The 19154-nt window shown below is 42.0% G+C and overlaps 1 protein-coding gene across 1 annotated transcript; it reads left to right on the top strand.

Moving 5' to 3' along the window:
* Window positions 1–4206: 4206 nt before the first annotated feature.
* SIGLEC15 (sialic acid binding Ig like lectin 15) lies at window positions 4207–18906 on the top strand. Its single transcript, XM_043994641.1, has 5 exons — window positions 4207–4237; window positions 5518–5901; window positions 13325–13684; window positions 15225–15255; window positions 18797–18906. Exons 1-5 carry the CDS (start codon window positions 4207–4209, stop codon window positions 18888–18890), a joined length of 900 nt encoding a protein of 299 aa, XP_043850576.1. The 3' UTR covers window positions 18891–18906.
* The last annotated feature ends 248 nt before the right edge of the window (window positions 18907–19154 follow it).

The raw sequence follows: 19154 nt of genomic DNA, 5'->3' as shown, positions 1-19154 counted from the left end.
ACCCCAATTGCCTCACTCAAAAAAAAAAAAAAACCAACAACAACAAAAAAACCCAAATGGTATATAATAGAAATTGACAGTTTCTTATAGAATCCTTTTTGTTCTTTGTATATTGAAATGTGTTGATGACTATTCATTTCAAATCTAAAAAAAAACCTTTTTAAGGAAAGTAGAGATGTTTAAGCTAGAAAAGAGAAGACTCAAGAGGAGGAGGCTAGTCATCTGTAAACATGTGAAGAGTTTCCACATGCACCTCCACTACAGTCCTACCCCAGTGCCCCAATATGGCACAGAGGTGACCCTCACTTCTCCTAGGATTATGTCAATGGAGAACACAAGCAGCCAATCAAAGGAGGCTACTCCCACCCACACAGTAGAGAACTTAAAGACCATCTGGACATGCTCCAAAGGCACCTCCAGGGTACCTCCATGCCAGGTGAATTCCTCATCTCACATTACTCAGTTACCCTTCCCTCTCTCCATGCATTGTTGATCCCATCCCCTCTTGTCTTCTCCAGAAGATCATTCCCTCTATTATCCCAACTCTCTCCTCCCTCTCTACTTTCTCCTTCTCCACTGCCTGGGACACTGTTCCTTCCTGGCTCTTCTCCTACTTGTCTGGTCACTTGATCTCAGACTCCTTTGTTCAGTCTTTATCCTGTCAATACCACTGACCATGGATATCCCCCAAGGCTCTGTTACGGGTCTTTTTCTTATCCCACTATATTGTCTCACTTGGTGCTCTCATCAGCTCCCATTGGTTCAATTCTCATCTCTATGCAGATGATTCCCAGATCTCAATGTTCCTATTAGAAATAGACTCCTCAATGGTAAGGGCCCTAGGGCACACAGTGGGGGAGGAGAATAGTTCTGGAACCTCCTTGTCAATCACATTCAAAGTGAAGGGCAATGATAGTGTGAATGTTTCTAAGACCAGCTCTAATAGTAGAAAGGAGAGGAATAGGGTCAGATCCAAGTCTCAAAGCTTTATTTATCTGTCAACTTAGTGTTTTCCCCCCATTACAATAAAAGCTCCTTGAGGGTAGGAACTATCATTCATTTTTGTATCCTCAATGTTTGTATCCTCAATCACAGTGATTAACAGCTACATATGCTACAAATAAATAAATGTTTTCGAATTAACTTGAAGGCATTATAAAGACATGAAAAGTATTTCTGGAGCTAGAAGGAACTATATCATTAGTCATGAAATCACATGTTGACAGCTGGCAGGGAACTTTAAGGTCTTCTAATCCAACTCTCTCATTTTACAGACAAGGAAACTGAGGTTCAAAGAAGTTCAATGACTTTCCCATGACCACACAGTTTAGTCAATGGCAGAAGGGCAACTAGAAGGCAGGTCTCTGGACTCCCAGAACATTACTCTTTCTACAGAATGGTACTTCCCTATTTTAGCACCACACTCAACCAATCTCCAGTCCAAATGACCTGCTCTAAAACTCAAGTTCAGGTCAACTTCTGGATGGATATCTCTGGGGTTGATCTTTGCTGGGAGCAGCTAATACATGCTGATCTTTCACTAACTCAGCAAAGACAAAAGTTGGGCAAGATAAGGATTACAAACACCAAAGTGTAGCAATCCTACCTCAAGACTTCAAAGATCTGAGATTTCCCCTTGTTTTATGTGTGTTAACTGTGTTTGCCCAACTAGACTGTCAGTTTCCTGAGGGCAGGAGCCTTGACTTCTGTACCTCTTGTCTGGCTCATAGTGTCCAGCACATTGCCAAGCCCATACTTGTTCATAGCCACAGCCAAGGAAGGGTGGAGAAGGAAGCTTGTGCCAGCCCACCCGCTCCCAACTCCCCTCACAGTTAAGTCATACTAGAACAATGCATTGATACATTTCTGCTGAATAGTTCATGAAAGATACATAATCTGGAAAGACTTTAAGCGCAGGTAAGAGGGGAGGACTCCCCGTAGTTTGCACCTTGAGCAGGGAGAGCTGGACTAGATGAAATATCAAAAAGGGAGTGGGTGTGATTCCTCTTCTGAATGAGGGAGCAGGTGTGAATGGCAAATGTCAGTAAGGAATTGGGAAACTTGGAGTTGGGCCAAACCAAATGTTTTTGGCCCCTAAGCTCTTCCTGCTTCCATTTTTCAATACAAGAATCATTGAAGGCACACTTTGGGTTTGATTTTCCTAGATACATTCACCAGAACATCCATGTATAAGAGGGAACCAAGATCTACCCCTACTGGGCATGGCTTGCTCTGTAAACAGGAAGCCAAAACTCTACCCCCCAACTCCCCAGTAGCAAAGGGGCCAAGTTTATGACACTTCATGAAGCGGTCTCTCTGTTCTATATCCAGGTCCAGACAGAAACCTGGCCACCAGGGAGTGTGTTTTTCCTACACAGATCTCTTACTTGGATTAAGTTTTCCCTATAACTTTCACCCCTTGGTCCTGGTTCTACCTGCTGGAGCCACAGAATAATGCTCTTTGCTATTCCATGGTACAACCTTTCAGATATTTGAAGACAGTGATTGTGTCCCCCCCTCCCAATCTCCTAGTCTCCATAGAAAGCAGCCCTAGCTCCTTTAATTGTTCCTCACTTGATAGGATTCCCAGATATCCTCCTCCTTTTGTCCATTCTGGACATGCTCTAACTTCTCAGGGTCCCATATATAAAGTGCTTCCAACAGGCAAACAGTGCTCCAGATTGGGGCCTGACCAGGGTGCTGAGTCTATCCCCTTCTTTGTCTTAGACACTGTCTTTTTATTAATGCCATTTGATATTACATTGACTTCATTAGCTCCCAATGCCAGGATGCTGAGGGAGTCTGAACTCTTGATCCACTCAGACTCCAGACCTTGCAGAAAAACTGCCCTCTGGCCATGGCAGCCATAGTGTACCTGTCCTGTTGATTTTAGAGCCCTAAGATCAGGACTTTTTACATTTATACATCTACACAGCTAGTAGATGTCTGAGGCCAGATTTGAACTCAGGAAGAGGAGTCTTCCTGACTCCAGGCCATCTAGATGCTCCTAGCACATACTAGGTGCTTTATAAGTTCTTGTTTCCTTCCTTTTGATTGTAAATTTTCTAGGCAGTGTATTTTCATTACTTTTATGCACAAGTCAACACTTATAATATCCTGTAGTCTTCTTATACCCACTTTGCATCTCTTCATAGCCTTTAAAGATTATCTGCAACTTTCTTCTTCCAAGAAGGTATAAGATTCACAGCTATACAGTACTAGTAGGAGAATATTTATATTTAAAAAGATGGATTTTTTCAGAAATAAATTGTTGTCTAGTTTCCCAAATACAATCCAGTCTAATCTCATCGTATTCAGACTCCAACCCAGGTCATTGTCCAGATACAGTGACTACCCAAATCGCACATGCTAATGGACTAAGTCAATGCACTACTCTTCTAACTTCATGTCATAATCTACACAATATAGAATTCTGCAACCAAATTGATTTTTCCTATTTGGATTACAAGGTCAATCTCAGTCTTTTTTGAATGGCTATGTATCTCATTAAGGAGGCCTGATAGTGTTATGGGATTTGATACAATCAGGATAATATGATCCACAAATAGGAGGATCCGAAATACTTCACCATCAGGAATCTCTGCTATCTCTTGTATCTATTTCCCATAAACTAGTTGTCTAAATAGACTGGATTGTCATTACACCTATACAGAGTCCCATCCTTATCCCTGCTTCTAATTGGATGTCATTGTAATCTTTGCTTCTTGAAAACACTTGAGGTAAAGTGTCTAATACTTACTCACAATGGCAAGCATAGGACAGCGTGCAAGGCAGGTATTCAAGAAACACTTGGTTCAGTGATTGGAAACCCATCCTGGTGGGCTAGCACTGGGACCTGGCACCCTTCCTGGGGAGTCATCATAGTTTAAAATACAACAAGAATCTCACCTACAAAAGCTTCTGCGATGCCACATTTTCAGAGGGACAAGAATAAAATAGATCACGTATAAAAGAAGGCAACAGGATGATGGAAACCATGTCAAACGAGGAACAACCGAAGGAAATGGTGGTGTTTAAGCAGCAGGTAGGAGTGGGGAAGAAGGGAGACAAGGTCTCCATGTAGAGAGTTGATTAGACGTTCTCTAGAGCAGGGCTTCTTAACCTAGGGTCCATGTTTAGGTGTCAGGGGGTCTGTGAATTTGGGCAGAAGAATAATTATATCTTTATATATCACTTCCTTCGATTATGAATATAGACAACAAACATTCGGAGACAGGTACCTAGGTTTCATCAAATTCTTGAGGGGTCCATGTCACACAAATGGTTAAGAGCCCAGAAAGAACTGGCAGCAATGGAAGGAAATAATATGGAGGTTCCATCTAAGATGTAAGGTTTTAGTTAAATATAAGGAAAGACTTTCTCATAGTCTGAGCTGTCTAGAATTTGAATGGGTTGCCTTGGTAAAGGTTTAATTGCCATCTGAAAGGAAAAAAGATTCCTGCATGATAAGGTCTTGGGTCTATGACTATCTTGGATGAGCAAGGTGAGCATCTCCTTCTCATTTGTTAGATGACTCTACCTGGCTCCCTCTGATGTAGATGTTTGCATTCCCAACCTGAGAAGTGTGTTGATCCCTCCCTATCCTAATGGGGTATCTGGTAAAGAGCTATAACCTGCAAAGCCCATGCCTAGTAAAGGCATCCATTTGCAAGATGGATCTCTGGGAATGCAGGGAGAAGGCAACCATGAGCCAGGAGAGAGGAAGGCCCATTTGCAACCTTGAGTTTATTAGCTTCATAACAATAAAGAGCTTCCCAGTCCATTAGTTTATTTTAAACACAGATCAGCTCACGTTCTCTATTGTCCCCATCAGAGAGAGGAAACCTCCACCAAAACCCTTCTTTGTGACATCTCAAGATTGTACATCTAGTCATATGTCTAGATAGTCTACTGACAACTTGCCTCTGCTCTCACCTTCATGTAAGCAAAGTAGGCAGTGTGCGCGCGCACGCACACACACACACACACACACACACACACACTGGCTCCTACTTGAAAATCTTTTAATAAAAAGCAAAGCTTTTCCTTGGTCAATGAAGAATCCAGCTCAAAGGCTCAGTCTCCTTGAGAAGTGAGGGACGAGACCAGGGGAGAGGGAGTACCTCCCCAGGCCAGTTTCCCCATTTGTAAAATTCTCACTTTAAAGTGGGAAGGAACTTTAGTAATCATTCATTCCAGGAATGTTTAACCTTTTCTGGGCCATGATTTCTACCATCCACTCCAGTTCCGAAGGTCAGGGCGGGGTGGAGTGGGGGGGGGGGGGTGAAGGGGCGCGCAGGGGGGAAGGAGAAGAAAGGGGAGTTTACTGGAAGGGAGGGAGAGAGTAGGAAAAGGTATTCTTGGGCAATAGAAAAAAGTACCGGAAAGAAAGGCTTAGCATCCTGAATGCAAACTTCCCTCCAAAACAATTTTGCCTGGACAGTCCTAACCTGCCTAGAAATGTCTCTTTAGACCCTGTTACTTTGAGAAAACTGATGCTGGTGTTTAATCTCTTAGGTGCCCCATCCCACAAATGGTCCATGCAGGTTCCCTCGGATGTGACAGGGGAAGCCGGTGGAGGAGTTATGCTTCTTTGCACCTTCACCCATCCCCACAAGTATTACGACGGCATGATCACAGTCATCTGGAGGATCCGGGAACCCTACAATGGGAGCCAGGTCTTCCGCTGCGTGGTGCACAGCTCCAGTGACCACTGCCAGACTGCTGTCAGCTACAAGGGCAAGTACAAGCTTCTTGGCAACCCACGACACAACAACATCTCCATCAAGGTCGACAACTTGACCTGGGCCGATGACAACCGGTATTTCTGCCGGGTAGAGTTCGCTGGAGACATCCATGACCGCTATGAGAGCAGGAGTGGAATCCGGCTCCACGTGATTGGTGAGGCAAGCAGTCAACTCGTCCTTACTGAGCTCCTATAGATGCTCTTGACCTCATTCTTGGCATTGACCCCTGGCCTACAGGGACCAGATCTTATTAGGGGTTGGGGTAAATGGCCGTAGATTTTCAAGATGGAAGGGATTATATTATCTAGTCCAGGGATTCTTAACCTTTTTTTTTTTTATGACATTAACTCCTCGGTCAGTGAAGCCTAAGGACTCCTGTCTAGAAGAATGTTTTAGAATCTATAAAATAAATTATATAGTATTACAAAGGAAATCATCTAAATTAAAATTCAGTTAAAATATTTTTAAAGTCCACCAATCTCATGTTATGAACCCCTGACTTAGTCCAACCCCTTCATTTTTCTTTCTTTCTTTCTTTTTGTGAGGCAATTGGGGTTAAGTGACTTGCTCAGGGTCACACAGCTAGTAAGTGTCAAGTGTCTGAGGCCAGATTTGAACTCAGGTCCTCCTGACTCCAGGGCCAGTGTTCTATCCACTGTTCCACCTAGATGCCCTTCCCCTCATTTTTCAGATGATAGAACTAAGAGGTGAGAGAATGACTTATCCAAAGCCATATATTTGTGCCAAGCCCATGGTCATCTTCTGACCAAGATATCTCTTAGCCCAGTATCTTGCATAAACATCGATTGAATATTTAGGAGGAGCCAAGAAGAGCACATGTCACTGACCTAGAGGAGCTTATGTTGGGGAAGGGGTGGGAGAGCAGAGTAGGGAAGTTCAAAGCCAGATGGATTTAGCATCAAAGAACATCCTGGTTCTTTCACTTCCTACCTGTGTGACTTGGGTAAGGCATTTAGCTTCTCTGGTCTTGGTGTCATCATCCTTATAATGAGAGGTTGTATTAGATGATTTCTGAAGTCACTTCTAGATTTAAATCTATAATCCTACAATCCTCACACTAGAAATACAATTACTAAATTGCCAATATTAAATGATACTATACTAAATGCTAAATAATAGTAGAGTGCAATAGAAACTAGCCATGGATTTGGGGCCTGAAAACATGGGTTCAAATCTGATATTTATTAGATGTGTGACTTTGTGGATGCTCCTTAATCTCTCTGAACATCAGAATTACAGAATTTCATAGTTGGAAGAGACCTCAGAGGACATCTAGTTCACCCATACCCATCCTTTCAAAGCTCCCTCCACAGCAGTGGTATTGAATAAATAAAAAGGAATCTCTGTGAGCTGCATATTGAACTTAGAAAACCATAAATTAACATTATCTATGTCATATCATATTTGTTAAACCTTCTCCAATTACATTTTAGTCTGTTTTTGGCCACCCTCCAGAACTTTGCAGGACTTCTGAGGGCCACCTGGGGCTCCTGACCAGAGTTTGACCCCTCTGTTCTACAACATACCTGGCAATTGCTTGAAGAACCCCAGGAAGAGAAAGCCTGCTACCACCCCAGCTAGCCAAGTCTGCTTTTAGAGAGCTTTAATGGTTAGAAAGTAGTTCCTTACAACAAGCCAAAGTTTTCTTCTTTGGAATTTCTACCCTTTCTATCTATCAAAGTTGTTGGTTGGGCTCTCCAGAAGTAAATGAGACAAGCCCAGGCCTTCTTCCAGGAGATAGCCCATCAGCCCATCAAAAACTTGAAAACATTATAATGTACTCCCTGGATCTTCTCTTCTCCAGGCTAAATGTTCCCAATTCTTTCAACCAATCACCAAATGGCATTAATTCAAGCAAGGCCTTTTTGTCAAAGTGGTTGCCCTGTGGATGCACTCTAGCTGATATGTATTCTTCCTAAAAGGAGGTTCCCAGAACTGACCAGGGTACTACAGATGTAGTCTAGCCTGGGCATCATATAGGAGGACTATCGCTTCCTCATTCCTGAAAGTGATGCCTCTTTTAATATAACCAAAGATCATAGAAGATTTCTTGGCTGCTGTATCATAAGATTGACTCACATTCAGCTTCCAGTGTCAGCCCTGAGCACCAATTCCCTTTCTTCACACTCTCTATTTCGGAATAACTTCTATCTATCCATGCCTCTCTCACCCTGCACTTGTAAAGTTAATTGTTCCCTATTAAATTTTATCTCATTTAAATTGGCCCCAAATTCTAACTTGTCAAGATCTTTTTGAATACTGAATCTGTCATGCAGTTCCATTAGCTCTCCCTCTCAGTTGCATCACCTACAAATTTTGTAAGCATTCCAGGTTATTCCTGCCCAGGGCACCATTAACCTCCCAGGCTCCCAGCCTAGGTGTCATCCATCATTCCTCAATCTCCCGCCCCTTCATATCCTATCTGTTGCCAAGGCCTGTCAATTTTATCTTTATAACATCTCTCCCCTTTATCTCTTCTGACACTACTACTACTACCCTTGTGCAGTCCCTAATTGCCTCACACCTGGGCTATTACAATACCCTGGTGATTGCTCTCCCTGCCTCAAATTTCTCCAGACTATCCTCCACTGAGCTGTCAGAAGTGATTTTACTAAAGTAAAGGTCTGACCATGGTACCTTCCTGCTCAATATCCTCTAGTGGCTCCCTATCACCTCCAGGGCCATATATCCTCTGCTGTTCAAAGCCCTTCCAATCCTGCCATCTACCTTTCCAATCTTCTTAAACCTTACACCCTGCCCCTCCACCCATATTCTACAATTCAGTGATTCTTTGTTGTTCCTAGTGCAAGACACTCTGTCTTCCAGCTCTGGGCATCATCATCATCATCACTAGTGTCCCCCATGCTGGGAATGCGCTCCCTCTTCATTGGCTTCCCCAGCTTTCTTCAAGTCCCCACCAAAATCCCATCTTCTTTAGGAAGCCTTTCCTGAGCCTCCTTACTTCTAGTCCTTCCCTCTGCTGATTATTTCCTATTTATCCTAGATAGAGCTGATTTGTACATATTTGTTGGCATATTATCCCCCCATTAGATTGTGAACAACTTGAGGACAGGGACTGTCTTTGCCTTTCATTGTATCTATCCCCAGCTTTCAGCACAGTCCCTGCCACATAATAGGCTATAGATAGATAGATATATGATATAGATACATACATACATACACACACATACATACATACTGTGTAATTTAAGATTCTAAATGTGGGTTCTAATCTGTTCCCCCAGTTTTGGGGGAAACTGACTAAAATCACTGATAAAACGAGTTTAGGTTTTTTAAGGGTTTATTGAAAGATAGAAAGAGAAAGATTGAGAACAGAATTCCAACATCCTGGCAATCCTATCTTTCTTCAATTTTCCTGTGAAGTCCTCTGCCGCCACCACCACCATAAAGTCAGGAACCCCAAAAAAGAGAGAGACCTCTCCGCGCAGGCCCTCCTTCCTCCTTCCTGTCCCCTCCCAGAAAATGGGAGGCTCCTCAAGTTGATTGGCTGGTAGCTTTGGTGGACAGTACCCATGCGCAAACGTTACTTCCTGACGCCAAGGAAAAGCCGCATGGCCTTGCCCTCTGAGGCATTCTCATGGTGGAGCTTTCCTATAGTAAGTCTCCAATAGGTGGCATCATTCCAATCATTACAGAACATATACGTAGATATATAGAGATATATCGAAAGCCTAATATGTGCCAAATATATGCTTGTTTATCTGTTTATTTATTTTATATTATTTATATTATATTATATATCATCATTTTATTTATTTATTTGTGGTTAGCATGTCACTGATAGAAACATTAAAGCATAAGACCCAGACCTCTGGACCTAGGGGTGCTCCACTGGGGTTGAATTTGACCTGGAACTATTAATGACTCCTCTTTGGGTCCAGTCATTCAGCCATTGCCGAATCCACCTAAATGTCATGTAGCCTACATATCTCTATTTTTTCCACAGGAAAAGCATGAGACTTTGTCAAGTGTTTCCTAAAATCTAGGTAAGCTCTATCTACTGACCTCCTTTGATCTACCAATGTGAGATTTAAAATTGGATACTAGAGCATTAACCTCCTCTTTTAACCTTTTCCTTAATTTATCTCCCAGGCTAGTAAATGGAAGAAGCCTGTGATCTCTAGTTAGAGCTTTTATTGTTTGGAAATTACAAGGTGGTGTTGATTAGAGGGATAGGAAAGTAGAAATACAAAACAAATAGTCTTAATTCTAAGCTTAGTCTATATTCCGTATAAAACTCACCAAAAACCCAAGGCCACCTTTGAGGGGGAGAGCCGCATCAAGCACGTGCTGTTACGGCGAGCCAGGACGAGTCCAACTTCCGTCAGCGTCTGTGTGTGCAGCGCAGCCAGCAGACAAGGAGAGCCGACAAAAAAGACCTCATTTTCGTTCTTTCCTTGCCTTTTAAGCTCGTACCCCGGAAGTGGAGTGTTTAGCCGCCAGACTGGCCTGCGTAGCCCATGCACGGCTGTCAGTCTCCTCCCTGAAAGAGTGGTCCTTCAAAAACTGGCGTACTTTTTACCACACCAATTTAGTAATCCTGTCCAAACAAAACAAAACAAAACACACAAAAAAGGTTAGTATGAAGCGCTCTTGATGGAATCATGCTGCCTCTTTGTGATCACTGTTTCCTTTTGTAGATGTTCACCAACCATTCCTTTGGTAAAACATTTTAGAATTTTGTCAGCCACCTGTGCTAACTATATCTACTATGAACTTATATCATCTAATTCTAAGCAGGAACTCACTGCTGCAAAGCAGTCATGGGCAGCAAGTGGCACCGTGGATAGAATGTTGGGCCTGAAGTCAGGAAGATAGCTTCCTGAGTTCAAATATGGCCTAGATATGTGACCTTGGGTAAGTCACTTAACCCTGTTTGCCAGTTTCTTCATCTGTAAAATAAGCTGGAGAAGGACATAGCAAACCACTCCCGTATATTTACCCAGAAAACCCCAAAAGAGGTTGTGGAGATTCAGACACCACTGAAACAACTAAATGATTGACTCATAATGCCCACACCACCCTTACCCCTCCTCCCCAACCTCCTCCCTAAGACAGTAATTTGATATAGGTTATATGTATGTGTGCAATTAGGTAAGACATTTCCATATTAGACATTTTGTGCAAGAAGACAAAAACAACAAAAAAAGTGGAAAATGGTATTCTTTAGTCTGTATTCAGACAACATCAGTTCTTTCTTTGGAGGCTGATGGCATTTTTTATCATGAGTCCTTTGGGATTTTCCTGGATCATTATATTGCTGAGAATAGCTGAGTCGTTCATACTTCTTCATCATACAATATTGCTGTTACTATATACAACATTCTTTTGGTTCTGATCACTTCACTTTGCATCAGTTCATGTAAGTCTTTCCAGGTTTTTCTGAAATCATCCTGCTTGTCTCTCCTTATTGCCAGTAATATTCCATTACAATCATATACTACAACTTGTTAAGCCATTCCCCAATTGATGGGCACCCCCTCAATCCCCAATTCTTAGCTACCAAAATGGAGTTGTTACAAATTTATTTATACAGATAGCTTTCTTTCCCTTTCCTCTTATGTCTTTGGGAAACAGACCTAGCAGTGGTATTACTAGATCATAGGATATGCACAGTTTTATAGTCCTATGGCTTAGTTCCAATTTGCTCTCCAGAATGGCTGGATCAGTTCACAACTCCACCAACAATACATTAATATCCCAGTTTTCCCACATCCCATCCAACATTTATTATTTTCCTTTTTTGTAATTTTAGTCAATCTGTTTTGTTTTGTTTTGTTTTTTGTTTTTATTTGTTTTATGGTAAGGCAATTGGGGTTAAGTGATTTGCCCAGGGTCACACAGCTAGTAAGTGTCATGGGTCTGAGGCCGGATTTGAACTCAGGTCCTCCTGAATCCAGGGCCGGTGCTCTATCCACTGTGCCACCTAGCTGCCCCTATTTTAGCCAATCTGATAGGTATGAGGTGGTACCTCAGAGTTGTTTTAATTTGCATTTCTCTAATCAACAGTGATTTAGAGTAAAGCTTCTTAAACTTTTTCCATTTGTGGCCCCTTTTCACATGAGAAATTTTTATGTAGTCCTGGGTATATAGGTATATGAAAAAGTTATACATAACCATTTCCTGTTGCCAAAATTTTCATGACCCCCAGATTCAGTTACATGACACCATATAGGGTATTGCCCCGCAGTTTAAGAAGCTAGGATTTAGAGCATTTTTTTCATATGACTGATTTCTTTGTCTGAAAACTCCCTGTTCATATCCTTATCAGTTGGGGAATGGCTTTTATTCTTATCAATTTGACTCAGTTCTCTATATATTTAAGAAATGAGGCCTTGGGGGCGGCTAGGTGGCGCAGTGGATAAAGCACCGGCCCTGGATTCAGGAGTTCCTGAATTCAAATCCGGCCTCAGACACTTGACACTTACTAGCTGTGTGACCTTGGGCAAGTCACTTAACCCCCACTGCCCTGCAAAAAAAAGAAAGAAAGAAAAAAAAAAGAAATGAGGCCTTTATCAAAGATACTTGCTATTAAAAATTTTATCCCAGTTTTCTGCTTTCCTTCTAAGTTGGTTGCATTGGTTTTCTTAAAAATTTTATATAATCAGAATTATCCATTTTATATTTTGTAATGCTCTGTATCCTGTTTGGTCCTAAATTCTTCCCTTATCCATAAATCTGACTGGTAAACTATTCCATGCTCTCCTAATTTGCTTATGGTATGACCCTTTATGTGTAAATCATGTACTCTTTTTCTCATAGCACTTCTTAAACCATAACAGCCTTGAGGTCTAGTAGAAATCCATCTAAGGCCCCCTCATTTCCTTCTCTCTTCATTCAACCTAGGCCAACTGTTTACTTCCCTCCCTGCCCCACCCCCCCAACACACACCTTCCTTTAATATCTCATCAATTATTTCTATCTCTGACCTTCCCACCCTCTTACCCACTGGGAACATTATGCACCCTAAAGTTTGCTATTTTAAAATCTCTAACTCACTGCTCCCCACTCCCCTGCCTTTTACCAGCTAGACTAGCAAGTCAAGCCCCATACTTTGTGTTGCCCCAGGATCATGGACTGCCTACTCCTCAAGAGACCCTATAAGGGTAGTGGAGGAAACAGGGGAAAGGAACAGTGTAAAGATTCAGGTTTGGGCCACTCCCTCCATCCTCCTGGTCAAAAACTGTCATAGAGAATGAGAAGGAAGAGCCAGGTTATGTCAACCTATAGAAGTGCTAAAAGTTAGAGCTGGAAGAGGTCAGAAACTAGACTAGATTTTCCTCATGTTCTCTTACAATTCTAAATCCTCTGATCTTAAAGACCAGAGAGTCTGACCCCTTCATTTTTCAGATAAGGAAACTGAGGTTCAAAGAGATGAAGTGATTAGTCCAAAGTCACACTGCTAGTAACAGAGCTGGGATTTGAACCCTGGGCCCCCAATTCCACCACACCATGCTGTCTCACTTCATGACCTACAGAGTGGGGGGCACTGCCCTAATTCCATACCTGGTTTTACCTTGGTGGCTTCCCCCCAGCTGCTCCCAGGATTGTCAACATCACTGTGCTACCAGGCCCTGGCCACATTTTCAGTGCCCGATGCACCGCAGAAGGAGAGCCCCTGCCCTCCCTCACCTGGACTGGTCCGAGTGCTAGCAACAGCACTTCTACCTACAGCCAGAGTCATCAGATCACCAAGGAGCTCCACGCGCTGGCCCAGGATGGCCGCTACACCTGCATCGCCACCAACAGCCTAGGCCGGGCTGAGGGCAGCGTCTACTTCTACAAGTTCAGGTCCGTGGGTGACTCATCTGTACTTCTGACTCTCCTCTTTGCCCTGGGAATCAAACTCTTGCTGCTGCTGGTGATTCTGGGGGCCATGGTGTGCCAGAGCAAAGGTGGGTGCCTCTTTAAGGTGTTCCCTAATGTAAGGATTCAACAAGAATGTATTAAGAAACTATCATATGTGATGCACTGTGCTAGAGTACAAAAACAAAGAAAAAAATTTCTCTGCTTTCAGAAAGCTTACTATAATCCCATGATTCTCTTTGAGTATTTATTTGAGGGGCACACTTTAATGGAGCAGCTAGGTGGCGCCATAGTGCATAGAATGCTGGGCCTGGAGTCCAGACTCATCTTCCTGAGTTCAAATCTGGCCTCAGACACTTACTAGCTGTGTGATCCTGGGAAAGTTACTGAACCCTGTTTGCCTCAGTTTCCTCACCTGTAAAATGAGCTAGAGAAGGAAATGGTAAGTCACTCCAGTATCTTTGCCAAGAAAACCCCGAAATGGAGTTGTAACAAGCAGGACACGATTGAAAGGACTCAGCAATGCCACTTAAATGACAGTATAGACACTGGAAATGAAATGTTTTCCTTCTCCCAGAAATTTTAAATCCTTATAAAAAATTTTTTTTCATTCATTTTACACTTTGGTATAAATGAATGTAAGTCACTCTCATGGAAGCATGAAATGTTAGAGCTAAAAAGATTATCTAGTTCAACCCTGCTTTTTACAGAGAAGTAAACTAAGGACCAAAAAGTTTGAATTGTAAGACCCTGATTTATACCCTCATTCTGTGTTAACTAGCTGTATGACCTAGGGCATAATGACTTCAGCTCTTTGAACCTTACTATGTTCATCTCTGAAACAAAGGGGTAGATAAACTCACAGGGAAGATAATTTCTAATATCCTTCAAGTGCTTACATTTTACAACCCTGTAAGAATGACCTACATTCATTTACACCAAAATGTAAATGGATGATACTATATAGCCCCTTAAGGAAAAGAAAATCCAAATCCCTTCTCTATTGTTGAGTACTTCACTAGTTGCCCAGTTGCCCAGGCTTGCAACTTCATCTTCAATTTCTTTTTTTTTTTTTAATCTTCAATTTCTTACTCTCCTTTGTCCTACATATCAAATTCACTTACAAATTTTGTTCTTCCTACTATTTCAGAATCTTATCTATAGCTAATATCTATCACCTACCCATCTATGATGTGTACATAAAATATATTTATATAATTTTTATTTAAATAATTTATTTTGTATATATACTTTGCTTTATAGTTATTTGTAATTATATATAATTTAATTTCATATAATTATATATTATTTAAATTATTCTGATCATTTCTATATTTATATAAATAAAGCATATTACATGCTGCATATAATTATATATGCTATATTACATGTAGTATATTAGATATATGTATAATAATATATATTATTATGCTGTTACATATTATGTAATATTGTGTCTAATATGCAATATAATATTATATGTAATCATTTTATATATGTAATTTCTCTTCTCATCATTCATAAAGACATGACCCAAGTCCAAGCCCTAATTGCCTCCCACCTAGAAGGGACTTGCCTCATTGGAATAGCGAGTGGCATTTACTGTAAACTCTTTGTCTTATCCTACAGCACATTCAGCAGCCCAAGAGACCCTGTCACGGTAAGCAAGTCATTCTCCATCTTCTTCTACCTCTGCTCCTTTCTTAGCCTGTAAATAGGGTTCCTGGCTTCTCCCAATAGTTCACTGAAGCTGCTTTTACCTCCTGCATTCTATCCCTGTCTCTGAGGCCCTCAAATTCAATTGTAGGGTTATAGACCAGAAAACGGGACCTGTGCTAGGATCAAAGTTATCCAGCACCAGTAAGGCAGAATGGATGATGACATTTGGCCTTCCATTCAAATCCAATCTTTTATTCAAGACTCCGTTTAAGTCTCTCTGATCTTGTAGCTTCACTGGAGCAGTAAAGCCAAGAGGGGGCAAGGTGTGCAGGGGCCATCCATGACCATGTTGCCATGTCAGGGGAACATTCAACACTGCTGTAAAAGAGCAGCATCTTGAGTGGGGCAAGTTAGATCAGGAAACTCATGCCTTCCCTGACACCCATTGCAGCATATGCCGCCTAATTTGATACAGTCTTTGCAGGCTTGAAATCTCTGTTACCACCTGGCTCCTGCCTGTATTTCATCCCCAGGATGTTGGCATTCCCAAGAAACCCCTACTTCGTACACAGGTTGGCTTGTGGTTTGTTCTTTCTGGATCAAGTCTTGGATACCACCACTCTTCCTCCTCACTCCCCACCTTTGCAGGGGTTTGACTTCAGGCTTGGTAATTCTGTTGATTACCAGCATGTGTTAGCCCCTAGTGGTGATCTGATGATACCAACCCCACCAGCTAAATGGGAGAGAATGTGGCAAGGCCCAGGAATGCCCCTGCCTTTTGCCATGAATAAAGGCAAGACTCAGTGGATGGGATGGATGGGTGATATCTCTATCTCTCTGTGCATATGTGTGTGTGTGTGTGTGTGTGTGTGTGTATTTGCACACATGTAGATATAGATATATAGGTATATTTATATAGATAGAGGAACACAGGAAGCTACATTGTTCTAGACTTACCCTGACTTGGTCTAGTCTGGTGCTTCAGGCTTAGTAATGGGAAAAAAATGAGGCATTCCTAAAACCTCAGTTAACAAAAGAAGTTTAGTTTAAAATATTATGGAGGGGCAGCTAGATGGCACAGTGGATAAAGCACCAGCCCTGGATTCGAGGACCTGAGTTCAAATCCCACCTCAGACATTTGACACTTACTAGCTGTGTGACCCTGGCCAAATCACTTAGCCCTTATTGCTCTGCAAATATATATATGTGTGTGTGTGTGTGTGTGTGTGTATAAAATGGAAAGGGAAGATATTCAAGAAAAGTCCAGCACCAGTTCAAATAGATGCAGTCTCCTTTGCTTCTGTTCAGAAATGCCCCTGGTCAAAAGGGAATGGGATATCTGCCAATTGAAAGGGGGCACTGACCTCTCCTGGGCTGGCCCTTTTATGATCTCAGAGACCATGGAGCCTCATTAACACCTCAAGCCCTGGTCCAATCAATTCTCAGGAACAGCTTCCCTGACTTTTAGGGGGAAACTACCCCATGGGACCCTAGCAGATGACACGCCTACCACAGATATCACTATCTCCAATCTGGAATTTCAAACCAAGTCCTGACTTTGAGTCTGGAAGGAACTGGCATGTCTTAAAATGATGGTCCCTTGTCCCTCCCTGAACCAACAAATCTGTTGGTTTGGAATCTTGTAACTGGGAGGAGGAAGAATATCAGAGTCTTTCCAGGCTCCTAGTAGAAGCTGAACACATTGTGTAATAGTGGAATATTTTCCTTCCATGAGGTAAAGGATGCCCCATTAGTCAGGACACAATGACAGACACCTTGGCTTGTGCTATGGGGATAAGGAAGAGTGAAGGAGTGGAGAAAGAGGAAGGTGCTCAGGGGTTGAGTTCTGCAAACATTTTACACTAGGCCACCAGGGCTCCTTGGAAGATCCTATAGTGGGCTCAGTAAGAGAACCTAGAACAAACTCCCTTTGCTGTCAATAGACAGGGGTACTTCTGAAGCCAAGCATCCTGAAACATTTAGCAGCAACCTGCTACAAGGCTGCAAATGCATCTTAGAATATAGCGAATTCTTTAGAAATCTGCTCCAATTGTTACTGTACCCTCGAGTTTTCTGAAGAATCCCATGCTAAAAGTACTATGGGACAGGGGGCAGCTAGGTGGTGCAGTGGATAAAGCACCAGCCCTGGATTCAGGAGTACCTGAGTTCAAATCCGGCCTCAGACACTTGACACTTACTAGCTGTGTGACCCTGGGCAAGTCACTTAACCCTCATTGCCCAGCAAAAAAAAAAAAAAAAAAAAAAGTACTATGGGACAATTAGTGATTATAATCATCTGAGCCAACCAGTGTGTACAGAGAAGTTCCATCAGAACTGTTAGGGGCACGTGCTGATGGTTAGAGGGATCATTAGCACACTGGGCTAAGAAGGGTGGCAGTCTAGCTTAGATCCAAGGGAATAAGTAAACCACAAGCCAGACCAAGTCAGGAAGAATTTCTTGGAAAAGACAAAGTCGGAAAGGGTGAAACAGAGATAGGAGCCAGGTTAGAAGCAGAGACTTCAATCCTCCCAAGTTTGCACAGAATCCAGACACTCAAGAAAAAGGCTGTTGCTGAAATGATAACTTGACTAATGAAACCCATCTACTTGAGGTATCACTGATTGACTGGGGTGGTGAACAGCTTTTTCCCCACTCACCTATATACAAACATCCACCCACATGTGCACATGCCCACACACACCATAATAGTCAGTTCAATGAATTAAATTCAACAAATACTTAGTATATATATATACACTATATATATATATATATATAGTGTATATATGCACATATATGCATATATGCATGAAACATTTACACACAGAGGGTATCCCAAAATTCTTAGCAGTTTTAAGCTTTGATAGCTTAAAAAGAAGCTGTGGTAGTTTAAAACTGTGCTAAGAATTTTGGAATACCCTATATATGCATACATGCATGCATACATACACACACACCACACACACATTCTGTGTTAGGTACAAAGTGTGTTGGTAAAAGAGGTGGAGTTTCAAGAAGGAAAGATAGGGTTCCTGCCCTTCAAGAAGTTACATTCTGGTTGGGGAGAAAAGATTCAGAAATGGAAAATATTGAGAAAACAATGCAAGACAAGGAGGATGTCATGGAAGAGGTGCTTTCTAAATTGAGCCTTGAAGAAAAGGAGACTTCATAGCTTGCACAGTTCCATCAAACCCTGAATTCTTGTGCCTCTACCCCTGCATGCTCTGACTGCCCTGTAGATCAGTTTGAAACAAAAGTGTGAAGCTGTCTAGTTTCCTATTTCTTAGTTGGACTGCTCCTTTCCCATTTGCTTGCTGACCTACCTCTTGCTCTACCTTGGTGGATCTCTTGCCACCATGTTGTCAGTATTCTCTCATTAGCAGGCCACAGGTTCAGGAGTCCAATTATGAAAACTTGAACCACGGCAACAACCGGTGTCCACCAGTGACTACTGCCACGCAATAATGAAAGCTATAATGCCTCTGAAAGATGAATTGCCATGTGGAAAAGTGACTTACTTCCTCCTTTCCTTGGATATCAGGGCAAGAACGCAGTCCTCCCTGAATTCTGCAACACACAGCCCAGGGAAGCAGTGTAGTCATTTCAACCCTTATTTGGCTGACCTCAACGACTAGAAGATCACCCACACAAACTTGGGGATTAAAAGGGAAATCAGAAAAAGTATGTAACAGTGTGTGTATGAAACACGATATTGCTACCTAAACCAAGGAGAAACAAAGTAGAGAAAGAAAACTATGGGCCAATATTCCTAATGAATATTGACATATAAATACTAAACGAAATATTAGCAAGAGTATAAAACAACACATTAAATAGATTATTATATCCTATGACCAGGTTCTTATATCAAAAATACAAGTTGGCTCAATATATAGAAA

This window comes from Dromiciops gliroides, chromosome 1 (genome assembly GCF_019393635.1).
Source record: "Dromiciops gliroides isolate mDroGli1 chromosome 1, mDroGli1.pri, whole genome shotgun sequence".
NCBI lineage: Eukaryota > Metazoa > Chordata > Mammalia > Microbiotheria > Microbiotheriidae > Dromiciops > Dromiciops gliroides.
The sequence above is the reverse complement of the archived record's forward strand: the minus strand, read 5'-3'. Positions and strand labels throughout refer to the sequence as shown.

Bases quoted from the DNA above. Each gene is read 5' to 3' on its own strand.
- SIGLEC15 (XM_043994641.1), top strand. From the start codon at position 4,207: ATGAATATAGACAACAAACATTCGGAGACAG. The intron at 4,238-5,517 runs GTACCTAGGTTT...TTAATCTCTTAG, and splicing joins CAACAAACATTCGGAGACAG to GTGCCCCATCCCACAAATGG. The intron at 5,902-13,324 runs GTGAGGCAAGCA...GCTTCCCCCCAG, and splicing joins AATCCGGCTCCACGTGATTG to CTGCTCCCAGGATTGTCAAC.